The sequence below is a fragment of the Lathyrus oleraceus genome, chromosome 2, assembly GCF_024323335.1.
Source record: "Lathyrus oleraceus cultivar Zhongwan6 chromosome 2, CAAS_Psat_ZW6_1.0, whole genome shotgun sequence".
Taxonomy (NCBI): domain Eukaryota; kingdom Viridiplantae; phylum Streptophyta; class Magnoliopsida; order Fabales; family Fabaceae; genus Lathyrus; species Lathyrus oleraceus.
In genome coordinates, this window is record NC_066580.1 from 443,828,650 (window position 1) to 443,846,655 (window position 18,006).

At 38.7% G+C, this 18,006-nt stretch overlaps 1 protein-coding gene across 1 annotated transcript; it reads right to left on the reverse strand.

Annotated features, from left to right (window-relative positions):
- Positions 1–8,705: 8,705 nt before the first annotated feature.
- LOC127120179 (uncharacterized) lies at positions 8,706–16,784 on the reverse strand. Its single transcript, XM_051050588.1, has 15 exons — positions 16,665–16,784; positions 15,762–15,831; positions 11,866–12,150; positions 11,474–11,779; positions 11,266–11,382; positions 10,825–11,130; positions 10,473–10,730; positions 10,312–10,383; positions 9,984–10,231; positions 9,704–9,892; positions 9,503–9,613; positions 9,337–9,418; positions 9,153–9,248; positions 8,954–9,053; positions 8,706–8,860 (listed from the first exon to the last, which is right to left on the reverse strand). Exons 3-14 carry the CDS (start codon positions 12,148–12,150, stop codon positions 8,955–8,957), a joined length of 2,169 nt encoding a protein of 722 aa, XP_050906545.1. The 5' UTR covers positions 15,762–15,831; positions 16,665–16,784; the 3' UTR covers positions 8,706–8,860; position 8,954.
- Positions 16,785–18,006: the final 1,222 nt, after the last annotated feature.

Consider the following 18,006-nt stretch of genomic DNA (forward strand, 5'->3'; position numbering starts at 1 on the left):
CGCAGTTAAAAAATACTTCGTAAAAGAGACCTGCTGGACGAAAAGAATAAAAGAGTCCAGGCAAAAATGGGCATCCCGGCGAACCAAAAGAAAAAGAAGAGGTTCGGGCAAAAATTAGGGATAAAAGAAAAACTGTACACCTGGCAAGTCGAAAACCCCACAAGGGCGGCTTGGGCAAAAAGGGTATCTCGGTGGATCGAAAACCCGAAAGGGCGGTCCAGGCAAAAGAGGGACTGAAACGAACAACTGCGTCTAGCATGGTCGTTTGTGCTTTAGATATGACTTGGATAATCCCCGACAGAGATCGATCGGAAGCGTCTTGTTCAGAAGACAAAAAGTGCGGAAAGTTTTGAGGACATATGGGGTGTAACCAAGTTGAAACCCGATGAGATCACGGTTTCACATTGCCATTAGGATAGATTTTTCCTTTTGTGCGCGATCACCTCTTTTCAGGGATTGCTTCCTGTGTGTTGCTCGGTTTTGAGCCACCTTTTTTAGTCAATAAAATGCATGTTCAGTCAAATAATTTTATTTTTGTCTTCATTACCGCTTTGATTGCGAAAACATCCGTTTATTTTTGATAAGAATATTTGCATTTTGAAACATAGAGGTCCCTTCCGATGCATGCTTATAAGATTGGAATCTGGAAATCTTATTCGGAAGTTTGAGTGACCTAGGTGTTGAAATGTTGGCACGCCTGGGGCACGCTTTTATCTAACGATCTCTTGTGCAGGTGCTGTTAGATATCTTCATTCACTTGTAGTTTGTGATGGATAACATTTTGACAGAAGATCCCTGCAGAGTCCAATCAGGGGCAAGGGATAGAAAAACGGTGAAAAGACGGTGAAAGAATTGCAACGACGATCCTATAGGGTAATCAAGAAGACTCTTCACAGTCTGAAGATTAGGGAGTTAGCCCGGATCTGAGGAAATCAGTTGTCTCGAAGCAAAGAAGAGACGAGAATATTAGGTGATGAATCAGAAAAGACCGGATGAGTCTGGGAGTCTCTCAAAAGTGGAAAGTTGACGTTACGGTCGGATGATGAAGGCCAGTGTTCGTCGAATCGAAGGGTGTTCCGTGTCAAATAAGCCGTATCTCCCCAGGGGATTTGGGAGTGTTATCTCCACAGCAGATTCGAGATCGGTGTCTCCCCAGCGAGCCTGAAGGTTTCCATATCCCCAGCGTTGGCGTCTGTGGGTAGATTGTTCCTCAGCAATCAGGGTTATGAGTGCCTTTCCCCAGCAGGGTGGAGAGATGTTTTTCCCCAGCAGGGTTGAAGATGTTTTTCAGCCAGGTCTGTAAGTGGCTATTTCCCCAAGCAAGTTTGAAAGCTGTTAGAATTGTTCTTCCCCAGCAGTCGGGTGGCAGGTCTGAAGGCTATTCTATCCCCAGCCAGTCTGAAGGCTGTTGGTCCCCACTGAGTCTGAAGGTTGTATCCCCAGCGGAGGTATCAGTGAGTAGTCTGTTCCTCAGCAGTTGGATATGAAGTATTGTAATCCTCAGCAGGGTCGTGAATGCCTTTGCCCAGCAGGGTTGTGATTGTTTTCCAAGTCTGAAGTGGGCAGTCTTCCCAGCGGAGGTTTGTGTTTGTGTTGATGGTTTTCCCCAGCGAGGGCCCCAAGCGGATCAGGTACGGTGAAAATTATCCCCAGTAGAGGTAAGCATTGGTTGCTTCCCTTAGCAGAGTAGTCCCCAAGTGGATTGGATTCAGTGAAGTTGTCCCTGGTGGAATTTGTCCTTTCTCCAGCAGCAATGCTATTCGCCAGCACGGTTGAGAAGTTGGTGCGTTCCCCAGACAGAGTCTCCCCAGTTGAGTTGGTTCCTCTGCCGTCCCCAGAGTATTAGATCAGCACCCCCAGCAGTGCGTCTCCCCGTAGAGTTGGAGAAGCTAATCAGATTTGTGCGCTCAGCTGAGCGATCATTTGCTCCCCAGCAGGAGTTTTCTTCATTTGTATCTTGCATGTAGTAATCATTGCATCCTCAAATCGCGTAGCATTTCCATTCAACATGGATCATTACGCCATAGAAAAATTCAAACATATGCATTCATGTCAAACCTAATTAGACCATATCCCCGGCAGAGGCGGATCATTGTTCAACATCTGTACGGCACGTTTGCTACAGTTGCTCTTGACAGACAGCATTCAAGATGGATAATCCCCCAGAGAGGTTTATTTCCTCACCCGCAGGTGAGAGAAAAGCTTGATTCTCCCCAGGGAGATCCCCGGCAAGTGTGTAGCCTTGTCTTGACATATGTAGATGTCATCCTTGCGGTACCCGAGGTGTCGTGTTGATCCTCGTGTGGGTCTTGTTTTGGTGTCCGTAGACATCATCTTTCGATGTTCGTAACATCCTCTATCTCTTTTTCTCCCATTCATCCGTTGATGTTTGGTCACCTCTCCGTTGGTGTCGATAAATGTCGAGCTTCTCCCGTTCGTCCGTTGACGTCTGGTCGAGTCTTCCCAGTTCATCCGTTGATGTCTGGTCACCTCTCCGTTGGTGTCGATAAACGTTGAGTTTTTCCTATTCGTCCGTTGACGTCTAGTTGTACCCTTCCCATTCATCCGTTGATGTCTGGTCACCTCTCCGTTGGTTTCGGTAAACGTTGAGTTTTTCCCATTCGTCCGTTGACGTATGGTTGTATCTCTTTCTTCCCATTCATTCGTTGATGTCTGGTCACCTCTCCGTTGGTGTCGATAAACGTCGAGCTTCTCCCGTTCGTCCGTTGACGTCTGGTCGAGTCTTCCCATTCATCCGTTGAGGTCTGGTCACCTCTCCGTTGGTTTCGATAAACGTTGAGTTTTTCCCATTTCGTCCGTTGACGTATGGTTGTATCTCTTTCCCCAGTTCATCCGTTGATGTCTGGTCACGTCTCCGTTGGTTTCGATAAACGTTGAGTTTTTCCCATTTCGTCCGTTGACGTATGGTTGTATTTCTTTCCCCCAGTCATCCGTTGATGTCTGGTCACCTCTCTGTTGGTGTCGATAAACGTCGAGCTTCTCCCGTTTGTCCATTGACGTTTGGTCGAGTCTTCCCATTCATCCGTTGATGTCTGGTCACCTCTCCGTTGGTGTCGATAAACGTCGAGCTTCTCCCGTTCGTCCGTTGACGTTTGGTTGAGTCTTCCCAGTTCATCCGTTGATGTCTGATCACCTCTCCGTTGGTGTCGATAAACGTTGAGTTTTTCCTATTCGTCCGTTGACGTCTAGTTGTACCCTTCCCATTCATCCGTTGATGTCTGGTCACTTCTCCGTTGGTATCGGTAAACGTTGAGTTTTTCCCATTCGTCCGTTGACGTATGGCTGTATCTTTTCATTGAAAAAATCAAAATCCCCAGTGAAGTCGTTGGTAGACGTCTTGTCTGGTCCAGTGATAAATATCAGATCCTAGTTGAAGTTGCCCTTGGTGAACTTTCTTTTTTGGATCCCAGCAGAGTGCAAATTTCTACGGTTCTTTGGTATTCAATCCTTGTTTACCTTGAAGGTCTGACAGTCGTTGCTCTCATCCGTTCAGGTTCCCAGTTGATTGAATAGGGGCAGATGTAGCACCTCAAATTTGCACCTCCCATTTGTACATTCATTTCATTTTTAGGTCATTAGCATTGCATAGCATGTTGCATTTCATCAATCAAAACTGATCAGGAGAATCCATCTGTGCAAGAGAGCAAAAGCATTTCCATGAGACAAAGGCCCTATGGTTGTTCTAGAGATCTTACATGACCCAAGGTTCATTTTGATGCAACTTGACCATTGGTTTGAGGTTCAAGGTCCACAGTGCATGACCAAGTCATCTGAGGCCCATAAAAGTCAACTGCAAGTCAACTGAGGGCTAGGAGAGGGAGAAATGGTTTGAGACATTTCATTCATGTCCCAAAGAAGGGTATTCAACATGTCAAACATCTACCTTGAAGATTTTGAAGCCAGATCAAAAGTTTCCAAAAATGGAAAGTGACCTATAATTGAAAGTTTCCCAAAATGGAAAGTTTTTGATTCAAATTCAACTTGATCTTGCATCATCAAAGAAGCTTAAAATGAAATTTTGTCCAACATGAAAGTTGAAGATCTCTTTCTCCCATTTCCAAAAAGTCCAAGATCATGAGCATCTGATGAATGGTTGAGGAGATATGGTCAAATCATTGCCAAGTGTACATGGAACTTCAAATGGCCATAACTTTTGGTTCATAACTCCAAATTTGGTGGTTCTTTTTGCAAAATGCTTGTCATGACATGAAGTTTCCAAAACATCCATCACATTGCATGAAATTTGAACATATGATTATTTGTACGTTCAAGTCAATTTTGGAGGGAAAATCATAAACTTGAAATTGGTGCATCATGGGAACAAATGACCATTGCTAACATGTGCATGGGAAGATTTTGAGTGAAAATGAGCTCCCATATGGTACTGTTCACGTTTGGAATTGCCATGCACCACCAAATTTCCAATTTTTGCCATGCACCCTTATTTTGCTTAATCTCTAATTAACTTTGATTAATTTTAATTAAAATGAGATTAGGACATGGTATATATATAGATAATTGTAACAGAATTTGGAGAGGTTAATCACAATTCACCATTTCTAGATCTAAGAATTTTTTCCCTCCAAAATTTTCTTTCAATCTTAATTCAATTTTTTCTCACATAAACCTTGAATCTTCTTCCATATTCTGATTCTCTAGTGTTGATTTAGCAGAGATCAAGCCTTGGATCATCAAGTTTGGACCAGAATTGTGCATGTGAAGCTCAAGAACATAACCATGGCATTTGAGATTTAAGCAAGATCTACACGTTTCCAAGCCTCAATTTCATCATCAAACTTCATAACAAGTGATTTGGAGTGGATTTGCATGCTTGCTTGGCCTTGGATCTGCAGAATTCGCCAACTGTTCTTCAAGAGGTCACATTTTTTATTCTCTTAATTCTCTGTTTTATGTACATAATCTTGTAGATCTTGTTGTGGTGAGAATTCTGATATAAATTTTGTGGAATTTGGATGAAAATTGAGTGAGATATGATGATTTCAAGTTTAGATCTAGAAACTTCTTTGCTTCGATTCAGAAAATCCATGGAGATTTAGGCTTAGATAATATGATATTTGAATTCTACATTGAAAGAGCTTTCCAACGATATATAATTTGTAAAATTCTGAGAAAATCTGGAAATTCTGGAAAAAGCTTGCATGAACATTCATGGTGTTCATCTTCATCTTCATGAAGAAGATGAAGATCTTCATAGCCTGGTGCGCTAGGGTTCTACCTGAAGAACGCGCGCTCAGAACTCATTTAATCTATGGTCCTCACTTCGATTCCTGCTTCAGGCGTTTTTTGGAATTTATTTTTCACTTTTGCCATGCTATGCCATTTTTATTTCACATTTTTTCATCAACTTGTAAAATTCATAACAAATTGAAAATTGATCCAAAAAATACCTGGTTTTTTGCTAATTGGTCCTTGAGATGTCTAGTTTTTAATTATGATGATTTCAAAAATTGTTCACGGATGGATTTTATTTGGTGCTATCATATGTGATCATGTGTCCATTTGTGACCTTGCCTTATTCATCTTGTTGTGAAATGCTTGATTTTAATCCAATTGACTTGAAATTTTACATGTTAATTCTAGACACATTGATGGACATTTTGGTTTTGGTTTGACATTTTTTCCATTTACCATTTCAGTTTTATGCTTGTGTTAACATGGTGTGACAATTTGGGTCACACATTTGGTTGTTCTTACTTGTGCAATTTAATTTCCATGCCAAATGATCTTGGATGCTTCTGAGTTTTTGTATGTTGATCATGTTAGATGTTTTGAATGTTCATGAATATTTCCAGAATTATTTGAATCATTTCTGTTTTGATTTGGATTTTTCATTCATGATGACCGTATATGAACTTTGAAATTGCCTTTGACTTCTTTTGATCATGAAATGCTTTTGCTTATTGATTTTGATGTGAGCCTTTTTAGGACATGTTAATATGTGTTTGAAGTTGCATTGTGTTGAATTTCAGCTCCTGTTTTGAATTTTTTCTTCATCCTTGACCCTAGGCTTTGACCTAGTGGTTTGTTACTTACATGTGAGCTTTGATTTCAGGTTTAAGCATCCAAATGCCATGGTTGATGATGCTTCATCACTTGAATGTTAATATTTGCTTTTGATTTCTAACATTGTGTGTTTTGTAGGTTGATGATAACTCATTTGAGTTTGCCTTATGGCTTTTGTGTTGCATATTGGGTTGTCTGTTGGATATTGACTGTTGTCTGATTGTCTGGATTTTATATTGATTGGTTTAGCTGTTTCCACAAGTACCTAAGTTGCTTTAAGTTCATTTGAACTTTGCTTTGCTTGCTTGTGGTTGGCATACCACTGAGGTATAATCCCTTGATCTTCATGTAGTCTGGAAGACCTGTCATGTTACTTTGGCAGGCACCTGTCTGAAGCCCTCCTTAAGAGGCAATGCTTGTGGTTGTTTAATTTTGTGCCAAGCAGGTAAAGACCTCTTAAGAGGCAATTGGCAGATAAAAGGGATGTGCAATCCATCCCCTGCTATTCAGTTGTGTCATTCACTTTGCTCACACCATGTGTTGATGCATTGTGAATAAGAACCCAAGATCTTGTTGTGTCAGTCATGTGGAGAAGAGTTCCTACATTCTGAACTCCCACACTTTCTATTTGATTCAAGCTCTCCCAGGCCAGGGATAAGAGCTATGAGGCATAACCCTCATCTCCATTTCATCTGCTTCACCCTAACTTTCAATGTTAGGGTTAAGAACTAAAAACACCCCATTCCAGTTGGCTTGTTTCTACAGCCTAGCCTTGTGTGAGCCAATTGTTTGCATATAGTGTGTGTGCTTGCTTTATTGTGCTTGTACTTGTTTGATTGTGCTGTTTAGGATAGCTTGCTTCCTGTGCAAGTTAGGATAGAAACCTCAACATAGGGATCATATGCATGGCAACTTCTAGGCTCGAGTCGTAGTCTCCCTAGTAGCTTGTTATTTTCCCAGTCTCTGGTTAGGATAGAAGTTCTTTCCCTGTTTAGGGGAACTACGTCGCCCTGATCCTCATACCAGATGAGGTACGTAGGCAGGAGATGAGCTGATCTCTCCGGGCGCCCTTTTTCACTTTCTTTTCCTTTTGTGTGTGTTTGTTATCCTTTTCTGGTTGGAGTCTGACGTAAGTCCAGCGATTGGCAGTTGGTTTTCTGTGTTTGTTTCTTTGTTTGGAGTCTGACGTAAGCCCAGCGATTGGCAGTTAGTTTCCTGTGTGTGCGTTTGTTGGTTCGGAGTCTGACGTAAGTCCAACGATTGGCATTCGGTTTCCATGTTTGCCTGTTTTGTGTGGAGTCTGACGTAAGTCCAGCGATTGGCAGTCGGTTTCCTGTTTGTGTTTTGTTTGGCGTGCGTTAGCCGAGCTACGAGTGCTCTGATTCTTCTCTGGTTAGAGAAGATACGTATGCATAGGATGCGACATCCTAGCGAGCACGTTTCCCCTGTCCCGAACTACGTCGACTCTGATGTCTGTGTCTGACAGACTACGTAGGCCCAGGATGCGATATCCTGTCGAGTCCCGTTTCCTCCGTCTTTCGTCTGTGTTTCAGTTCAGTGTGTGTGCAGTTTTGAGCAGTTTTTTTTAGCAACCTTTCTTCTATCCTTTCTGAGCGTGGATCCCGTCGAGTACGACGGATGTGTAGGGATACTAATACCTTCCCTTCGCATAACCGACTCCCGATCCCATCTTTCTCTAGTCGCGAGACCATTCCTTTCCAGGTTTACTTCGAGCGTTTCCTTTCCCTCCTTCGGGATAAATAACGCACGGTGGCGGCTCTGTTGTTTCGTTTTCCCGCCGGTTTTTCGCGTAATGCGACACAAAGCGATCTCTGTCTTTGCCTTATCATTATTCTCTCCTCCATCTTTTGCTCATGAGCCTTAAGAGAGCTTTGCAGCTCCCACTATGCCAAACAAGGGATTAAACAGCGCTTTTTTTGACATTAGACAGCGCTTAAAAGCGCTGGCTATACTGGCGCTGGTATAGGTCTTAGACAGCGCTTAATTTACTAAAAAAGCGCTGGCATAGGGGGGGTTTAGACAGCGCTTTTTCAGTAAAAGCGCTGTCTAAAACCCCCCTATGCCAGCGCTTTTTTAGTTAATTTCATGTTGAAATTAACTAAAAAAGCGCTGGCATAGGGGGGTTTAGACAGCGCTTTTACTGAAAAAGCGCTGTCTAAACCCCCCCTATGCCAGCGCTTTTATTAAAAAAGCGCTGGCATAGGTGGTTAATTCAACAAAATATAGTGTAAAAAAGCGCTGGCATAGGGTGGGCTATACCAGCGCTTTTACAGAAAAAGCGCTGGTATAGCCCACCCTATGCCAGCGCTTTTTTACACTATATTTTGTTGAATTAACCACCTATGCCAGTGCTTTTTTGATAAAAGCGCTGTCTAAGGTCAAAATTAAAATGCCTTTACCAGCGCTTTTTGCCTAAAAGCGCTGTCTAAGACTCCAAATTTTGGAGGATCTTTTTATACGTTTTCACCACATTATTTAGCACCTGTAAATTGCAAATTTCAGCAGATTTTCATAAATTGGAGCTTGAATCCAATCTATATGCACCTTATAGTTCAACACATTGTAGTTCTATCTTCTGAATATGCACATATACTTGAAAATCTATATGCATTATAAACACATTATAGTTCAACACAATATACTTCTAATTTCAGCAGTTTTTTGAGTATTTATATATATACTTGAAAATGTTTGCCTTTACAAAAAATCTACACATTTCTAATAACCTCCAAAAATGCTAATCAAAATGTATTTCAACACATTCTAGTTCTATCTTCTAAATATGCTATATAACCTGAAACAACACCAAATAAAGATTGTAGTAAGCAAATGGAATTCACTCAAAGTTATTCAGATCACATTCAAAATTAAAGTAAGAGTTCAATACCTCACAAAACCTGTAGCTCGATAATGAATTGACACAATTCCTCTTTAATTTCATCCAACTGATCTTTTGAGTAATAAGCACATCTATATTCATCAAAGTACTACATAATAATATAACATAGTATGATTTAGTTAAATCTATTTAATTATGAGAAATATGTGTTAAATATGAAAATAACTCATAAGTTAGAAATCCATACATCAGATGGAATATCTGTTCGATCCATAAGAAGAGTTTCTTTCATAAACCTCAACGTGTAATATCCACAATCTATATTATTACGCTGTCGAGGACACTACACATGGAAAAACAATATGGATAAATATCCTAAGTTTTATCATGTGTCATCACTAATATAATCAAAATTGTGATAATTAATATACCTCCACTCTATTCCATGTAATGTTATTGGCTTTTCTCTTTGGTACTTGAATTTTTCTTTGTGCTCGAACAGTTTGTATAATGCTATAATGAAATATAAACGAATATTTAGAACAATTCACATAAATAAATAAGTATACACACAAATATTGGGTTATTTGCACTTACGTGTCAACTATCGTCTTCATAGCAGGGTATGTTGTCCAATCATTGTGTAAAGAATCCAAATAATACACAATTTCTTTAAAAGGATTTATCGCGACCAACAACCAATGTCCACTGTAATAAAACAAATGTTAGATGGAAACTTTCTACACGACGTCAAAATATGAAAAATTATAACAGATGAATTTAGATTGAAGAACTAACCCGTCGCCGGTATTAAACGGTAAAAAGAACAACTTTTCTCTATCTGTGTCGGCCATAAAGCGCTCGACTACATACGTCCTGACTTCATCTGGTTTTCTTATCATTTCGGTTAAGTTCGTTTTCATGGGATTTAAGAATGAGAATCTTTGCTCCAACCCACGCGGACCCATCAATTTGTCATATAAATACCTTATATAAAAACATCATTAACATTTAGACTATTCATATGAAACGAGTAAATAACTTGTTCAAGAATTTAAACAAAGTAGATCGGATATACCTCATGTATGTGTTGATAACACCAACGCTTAATTGCGTATGATACAAAATTTGATCAAAATCCTCTTTACCCAATGGCTCGGCATACTCAAAACCAAAAATAGCTCCATCCATAGGTATTAAACGAACACATCCATCCGAAATATCTGTCGTTTCTAAATATGTATGGAGGCACGCTCTATACTTGGAAGGATTTTTCTTTTTAGCCCCGGTCCTCTTGGAAATTTCAGTCTTCTTAGCAACAGGAATCTAAATATCATATAATTAGTAAGGTGAAGTGTAAGATGACGAATTAACAGGAATCTAAATAGCATATAATTGTGATGTACCTCTTTTTGCGATGCAACTGACTCGATTTCCCGCGCAATCCCCTTATCTTTTGCTTTGGATTTTGTGGGAGTCTAATTAACATTAACATGTAAAAAATGTGTACGTAAAATGCGCGTAAAAAATTTGAATACCTAAAGGTTCATAATGGTTTTAAGCATACCTCATATCCTACGATAATGAGGTCTGTCGGCCATGCAACAAATGAACCTATGGCATCTCCCAATAAAGTTGCATCCGAAACATCGTCAGGATGTGGTAATAACGCATCCTTCTCCAAAGCAATATCAACCGAGACTTTCAAAGATCCAGTAGGGAGCGGTTTAGTGTGAAGTAATTCACCCAAATTGTTATGAACTTTCCCCTTGCCAACCATCCGATAAGTCGGTCTCGCTAAGTAGAGGTGACAAGGTGAAATGCCCTAAAACCAATAATAAATATGACATTTTTAATGTGTATATATGACAATTAAATAAATTAAGCTAATTTAATTTCATAATAAGATATATAATTACCTCTGGAATAGTCGGTTGAAAATTACAATTGATACTATCTTTGTCACTAGTATCTTTAAAACCCGCTGCTCGATCTCTTTCTCTTTCCTTTCTTAATTCAAGAACTTCAGCTTTTAATGCTTCCAAAGTTTGCTGCAGTTCTTTATTGCTAGGAGTCTTTTGTTTTTTAATATTCAAGGATTTTTGAGTGATCCCAAATCCCTTGCCCCTCACCCGACCAGAATACTCGGGAACATCTAATGCTCGACTCAGTATGCTCCTGCAATCAGTGTCTTCATATGGAACTATAGATTGAGATAGAGTCTCCTGAAAATCATATGAACATACACACAATAGTAATGTTATTGTCTTAAGTAAGTGTCAAAGTCAAAGTGTTCGAAATTGGACGATTCAAAAGTGTCAAAGTCAAAGTGTTATTGTCTTAAATAATGCTATACTTACACATTTCTCAAATATTTGTTGAACGTCTTCTTTAATCTTTCCATCCTTACCGACACGGGCTTCCTTCCACAAAACATGTGCCGGAAGAGATGTTTCAGAACTATTCTCCTTTGTTAACTACACATTAAGCATAATATGATCAAATATAACTCATGACAAAATATGATCAAATATAACAAGTATATCAATGCAATTTATAGATACTTACTATAGACTGCTCTAAGCGTCCATATCCAACACGCCCTTTTCTATAGGGATACGCCGGACTTGATGCTCTTTGCCGGTTTGTTTCACTTACACTCTTAAATTCTTGGGTTTTTCGTTTGGATTTAAACGTTTCCCATTCTTTAGGTGAAATCAAACTTGCATATTTAGATGGAAGCTCTGCATCAACAAAAGTACCTTCCGTATCCCTAAGAAAGGTGGTTGATAAAAAGGTTCTAAACCCTCTTAGTAACTTTCCGGCCAATTTGAGACAATGATCTCTTCTGTTTTCTTCGATGTCGAAACACCTCTACGAAAAACATACACACATTGCGTTAGTACAATTAATTTAAAGACATAATCGTCATTAAAAACAAATAACATCACATATGGTACCTTTATCTCACTCCATATTTTGTCTTTAGCTTCGTTCAATTGTTTATTTCTCCAATTATCACAAGTAATTGGAACTTCATTCCTTACCAATGCACCAATAAAACTTGTCAATGTTGAACCGTTAGGCTCAATTAGTTGTCCACCTTCGTTCCAATGCACTTTTATTAAAACGCCTCGATCTCTATCTCGAATAACTTTCTTCATAACCGTTATTCCACGTTTAATTTCCCTTTCCGCACCACCAACGGTCTCATCACCATGTGGGTGATCCTCGTTACTAGCCATCTGTAATAAAGAAAAACATAAACACAATATTAAGCAAATATGAATACAAATCAAGTAAGTGTCAAAGTCAAAGTGTATTGAATTGGACGAAAATTACATGGTAGCCTACAAACGGGCCAAAGGACTCAAAAATGAACTCGATTCGTCCAAATTCCGAGTGGAAGCATGTTTTTTGTAACAGTACAGCAACAGTAAAATCAGGGAAAAAGTTGTCCGAATCGAAAACAGTAAAAGGTTCATCTTTGTACCCCACCCTAGTAAGATCAACTTGCAAAAATCCAGACTTATCCATTCGTATGCCACTACTATTCACCCACTTGCAACCAAAGATGGGAATCTGAAACTTCTCGTAATCAAACACCCAAATGTGCTCAATAACTCCAAAATATGACAAATTTGCATATTTGGGGTTTAAGTCCTTCATACTTGATATATGCATTGCTTCAGCTAGCACGGTGACACCACTATTTTGCATAGTACTCTTATCATCTTGTTCTTTGGTATAAAATGTGTATCCATTAATTGAATATGCGCTATGAGAAAACACATGCAAACTTGGACCATATGCCAAACATCTCAACCTTTCTGTTACCGAAGAAGGATCTGAAGAGCGCTTCAAATAAATATGATCCTTCAACCATTGTATGAAACTTTGATTGTGCTCTATAACTATCCAATTTTCATTTCTGTTCGGATTTAACCTTCGGAGTACATCCTTGTGCATTTCAACATATGGCTCAACCTCATTATTATTGTGCAGAACATACAAATGAACTTGATCCCGTTCATCCCTTGATATTGTCACAATTTTATTCCCAATTAATTTTTTACCTTCCATTTTGTCGAAAATCTGAGCTCTGGGGAGTCCAATCGATTGAACGTTAGACAAATATTCAGTACAAAACTCAACAGCTTCTTCAACAATGTATCGTTCAACAATACAACCCTCTGGTCGACTTCGGGATTTCACGTACCCTTTTAATATTTTCATATACCGTTCAGCAGGGTACATCCATCTCATATAAGCTGGTCCACACAACTGTGTCTCTTTCACAAGATGAACAACTAAATGAACCATTATGTCAAAAAAAGACGGAGGAAAATACATTTCAAGCTCACACAAGGTAATTACAATCTCTTTTTGTAGTGTTGGTAAGATCTCGGGATCGATCACCTTACTACAAATTGACCTAAAGAAAAAACACAATTTAGTTATGGCACTTCTTACTTTTTCTGGCAAAATAGAACGTATACCTATCGGTAGAAAATGTTCCATTATAACATGGCAATCATGTGTCTTCAAATTCTTCAACTTGAGGTCTTTCATAGAAACAAGTCTTCTGATATCAGATGAGTAACCTTCTGGAACCTTAACTTCACTCAGAGACTTACACAAAATTTTTTTCTCCTTTCTAGATAAAGTAAAAGCGGCAGGTGGTAGATATGTTCGTCTTCCTTTCTTCACGGGTGCTAATTCAGTTCTCATTCCCATTTTTAACATGTCCTGCCTTGCTTTAAGGCCATCCTTAGACTTGCCTTTTATATTGAGTAATGTACCGATAACACTTTCAAATACGTTTTTTTCAATATGCATAACATCGAGAAAATGTCTCACGTACAAAGACTTCCAATATGGCAATTCAAAAAATATCGACCTTTTCTTCCACCCACCTTTCACAATCTTATGTGCAAAAGGCTTGCCAAACTCAGTACGCACATCTTTCACCTTTTCAAAAACTTGTTCACCTGACAATGCGGGTGGAGCTCTACGATGTTCGGTGTCTCCATTGAATGCTTTTCTCCACCCACGGTAGTGATGTTTAGAATGTAAGAATCTACGATGACCGAGAAACACATTCTTCTGGCAAAGTTCCAATCGAATCGTATCGGTTCCGTCTTCACAAACAGGACACGCACGTTGACCTTTAATGCTATACCCAGATAGATTCCCGTATGCTGAAAAATCATTAATTGTGCCAAACAACATCGCCCTCAAATTGAAACTTTCTTTCCTATATCCATCATAAACCTCCACACCGTTCTCCCACAAAATCTTTAAATCTTCGATCAGAGGTGTCAAGTATACGTCTATGTCATTCCCTGGTTGTTTAGGCCCAGAGATTAACATAGATAACATCATGTACTTACGCTTCATACATAGCCACGGAGGTAGGTTATAAATCATAAGAATCACAGGCCATGTGGTATGTGAGATACTTTGAAGACCATGTGGGTTCATTCCATCAGTAGATAATGCCAATCGAAGGTTTCTTGCTTCTGATCCAAACTCAGGATAATCATTATCAATCTTCGACCACTGTGGTGAATCAGCCGGATGCCGATACTTTCCATCAATAATTCTTTCATCTGCATGCCAAGTAAGATGTCTTGCATCGGTTTCACTACGAAACATGCGCCTAAATCTCGGAATTATCGGAAAATACCATAAGACTTTTGCGGGAGATAATCTTTTCTTATATCGAGACAAACCGCATTTAGGGCACTCAGTTAACATTGCATATTCGTTACGAAACAAAATGCAATCGTTAGGACAAGCATGTATCTTATCATAGCTCATGCCAATAGAGCACAACATTTTTTTTGCCTCATAGGTTCGATTAGGAAGAACATTATCATCCGGTAGCATTTCTCTCATAAGGGCCAACAACTCTGTGAAACTTTTATCCGACCATCCATTGCCCGCCTTTAAGTTGTACAACTTTAATACCGCAGAAAGTCTTGAGAATTTAGTGCAACCTTTGTACAACGGTTTCTCTGCATCGCTTACCATCCTCTCAAACATTTCAGGACAATCATGAAGATCTTCATCCAGTGCTTCTACAATCTCTTCAACTCGATCACAATCGTATGTTTCCGTGTCTTTGTCGTATGAAGCATAGGTCGTATTACTTTTCTCCCTCTGTTCAACATTCTCGTTAATTTTCTCACCATGAAATATCCAACACGTATAACTTCGATCAATTCCACGCATCAGTAAATGCGATTTCAATCCATCTGCGTCAACCCGACCCATATAACAACAACCCAAGCAAGGACATTTCATTCGACTGGGGTCTTTGACATGTTCAACAGCAAACTTAACGAATTCCAATACCCCATTCTCGTACTCTTTCGACAATCGATCGGCAGACATCCATTTTTTATCCATGGTTTTCCTAAATTATTCACGCAACTATTTCAAAACAACATAAAAGAAGAATTTCCTAAGATAAACACTTTCGCGTCACAAAAAGAAGATTATCACAAAAAGAATATATATATATATATATATATATATATATATATATATATATATATATATATATATATATATATATATATATATATATATATATATATATATATATATATATATATATATCTATTCTTCTACTAACTATGAAGTGAAGTAACTATAACTATGTTGTAGTTATGCTATTAAAATCATGACAATTTGGATATTTATTATGATTGAATGTCAAATGATTGGAAATAATTTAGAGGACTAACACCCTATATGAATAAACAACTTATTTCCGCGTTTATCATATAATTGCTTATATTATAAGTCATTTCTATGAAAAAAAGAAGAAGAGGCAATAAGTTACTACCTTTTAATTGTGGATGTCAACAAAGCTTGTTAGCAATAGTCCTCAATTGAGTCCTAAGGAAATGAACACCCTATAAAATAAACAACAGCTTATTAGATATTAAACAGATCAAGCAATGTATCAATCAGTCAGTAAAGTAATCAACTAAAGTACAAGCAATTCAAGTAGGGTAATATGTCAATCCAAAACTAGTTCAGCATTGTCAAAAACCAATTTAATACCAATCCAACTTAGCAAAATATTTTCCAAACCAGTCCAACACATTCAAGCAAATAACAAGTGTAGTTCAAATGTGCAATATAGTTCAGCAGTCCAACATAATTCAAGTTTAATCAGTTCAGTTTCATGGCATCAGAAAAAAAACAATTCAACAAGGTAAAATCACAAGCCAAGTCAATGCAGTTCCATTCAATTAACTTTGACTCACATCATTCCCATTCTAACAAGCTAGCCTTTCTTTAACTGTCTAACAGCTGACCTGCATTTTCTAAACTTGCATTTCAGTTTTTCATTCTAACACTAACCACACTAATTAACTATTTCATTAACACTAACACCATCTCCCTTTAACAGTTCTATCTAATCCTATCCAACTTACACGCCAATGCTAACAATCACATTTAACACTTGCTACAATTCATCATCAGTATAATAGAAACCTAATGGAAGCAAACAGAAACCATCTCCCTTTGACATGGTGATTAATATCAAAAATATATACATTTGTTAACATACCACAAAAGAATCAACTGCCCTAACACACAAAAGAATCAACTGCCCTAACACAAGAGAATCAACTGCCCTAACACATGAACCACAAAAGAATCAACCCAGAAGCAAACCTTTATCACTAATAAACTGCCCTAAATAAAGAAAGATGAAACGAACAGAAAATGCACTTACAAAAATGTAAACGGTGATGAACGAAGTGAGTGATGAACGCAGGAATCAAGAATGGAGGTTTTGGGAGAAGCAGTGATGATGAACGCAACGAGTATGAACGCAGTGAGAAGAAGGTTGTGGGAGCGAGGGAAACAAAATGGGTCTTAACGTACTGAATGAATTCATATATTATAATTTACTAAAAAAAAAATTGGTAAATAAGGCCTTAGACAGCGCTTTTATGAAAAGCGCTGGCTAAGCTCACAAATTAAAATGGCCTTAGACAGCGCTTTGAAGGAAAGCGCTGACACAGGAGGGGTCAATAGCAGCGCTTCTAAAAGCGCTGTATAAGGTAGGCCTTATACAGCGCTTTTTTTAAAAATTTAAAAGGCCTTAGACAGCGCTTTTGGGAGAAGCGCTGTATAAGGTGACCTTGTCAAAAGCGCTGTATAAGGTAGGCCTTATACAGCGCTTTTGTTGTGATTAATTTAAATAATTTTAAGGCCTTATACAACGCTTCTCCCAAAAGCGCTGTCTAAGGTGACCTTCTAAAAAGCGCTGTATAAGGTAGGCCTTAGACAGCGCTTTTGTTGTGATTAATTTAAATAATTTTAAGGCCTTAGACAGCGCTTTTGGGAGAAGCGCTGTATAAGGTGGACCTTCTCAAAAGCGCTGTCTAAGGTAGGCCATTTAGCAGCGCTTTTAAAAAGCGCTGTCTAAGACCATCCATTTAGCAGCGCTTTAAGCCATCTACGTATTCAGTTTCCTTATTTTTATTTTTTTTTAACGTGTAGCAGCGCTTTTGGAGAAAAGCACTGTCTAAGGGGCGCTGCCAAAAACCTGTTTTGGCGTAGTGTCCTCTTTGCTCATCATTGCAGGATCCTTTGATTTCTCAATCACTATAATACAAGATTTTTGTAACATACTGCTTCGTGACTGTTTCTCCACATGCATTCACTTGATTCACTAATAGAGTGATTCTTGTTGTGAAATCATTGATCATCTCATTTACCACCATTTGAATCAATTCAAGTTGACGTTTGCGAGTTTGTAATCTCACCACCTTCACCTTGTCATCCCTTGCATATGCCTTATCTAAGATTTCTCACGATTGCTTTGATGATTCGCAATCACCAACTTTCTCAAAGTTGTCACCATTCACACATTGATGGATAAAAACCAACGCCTTAAAATCTTTCTTCTTCTCATCCTTATTTGTTACTCGTTGTGCATCTGTTGCACATTCGACAAGAGGATTCACCTTACTCTCGATCACTTAAAGAATATCTTGGTAGTCAAATAACACTTTAATTTGTTTGCACAATTTGTCGTAATTCTTCGCATCAAAGATGAGTAGGTTTGC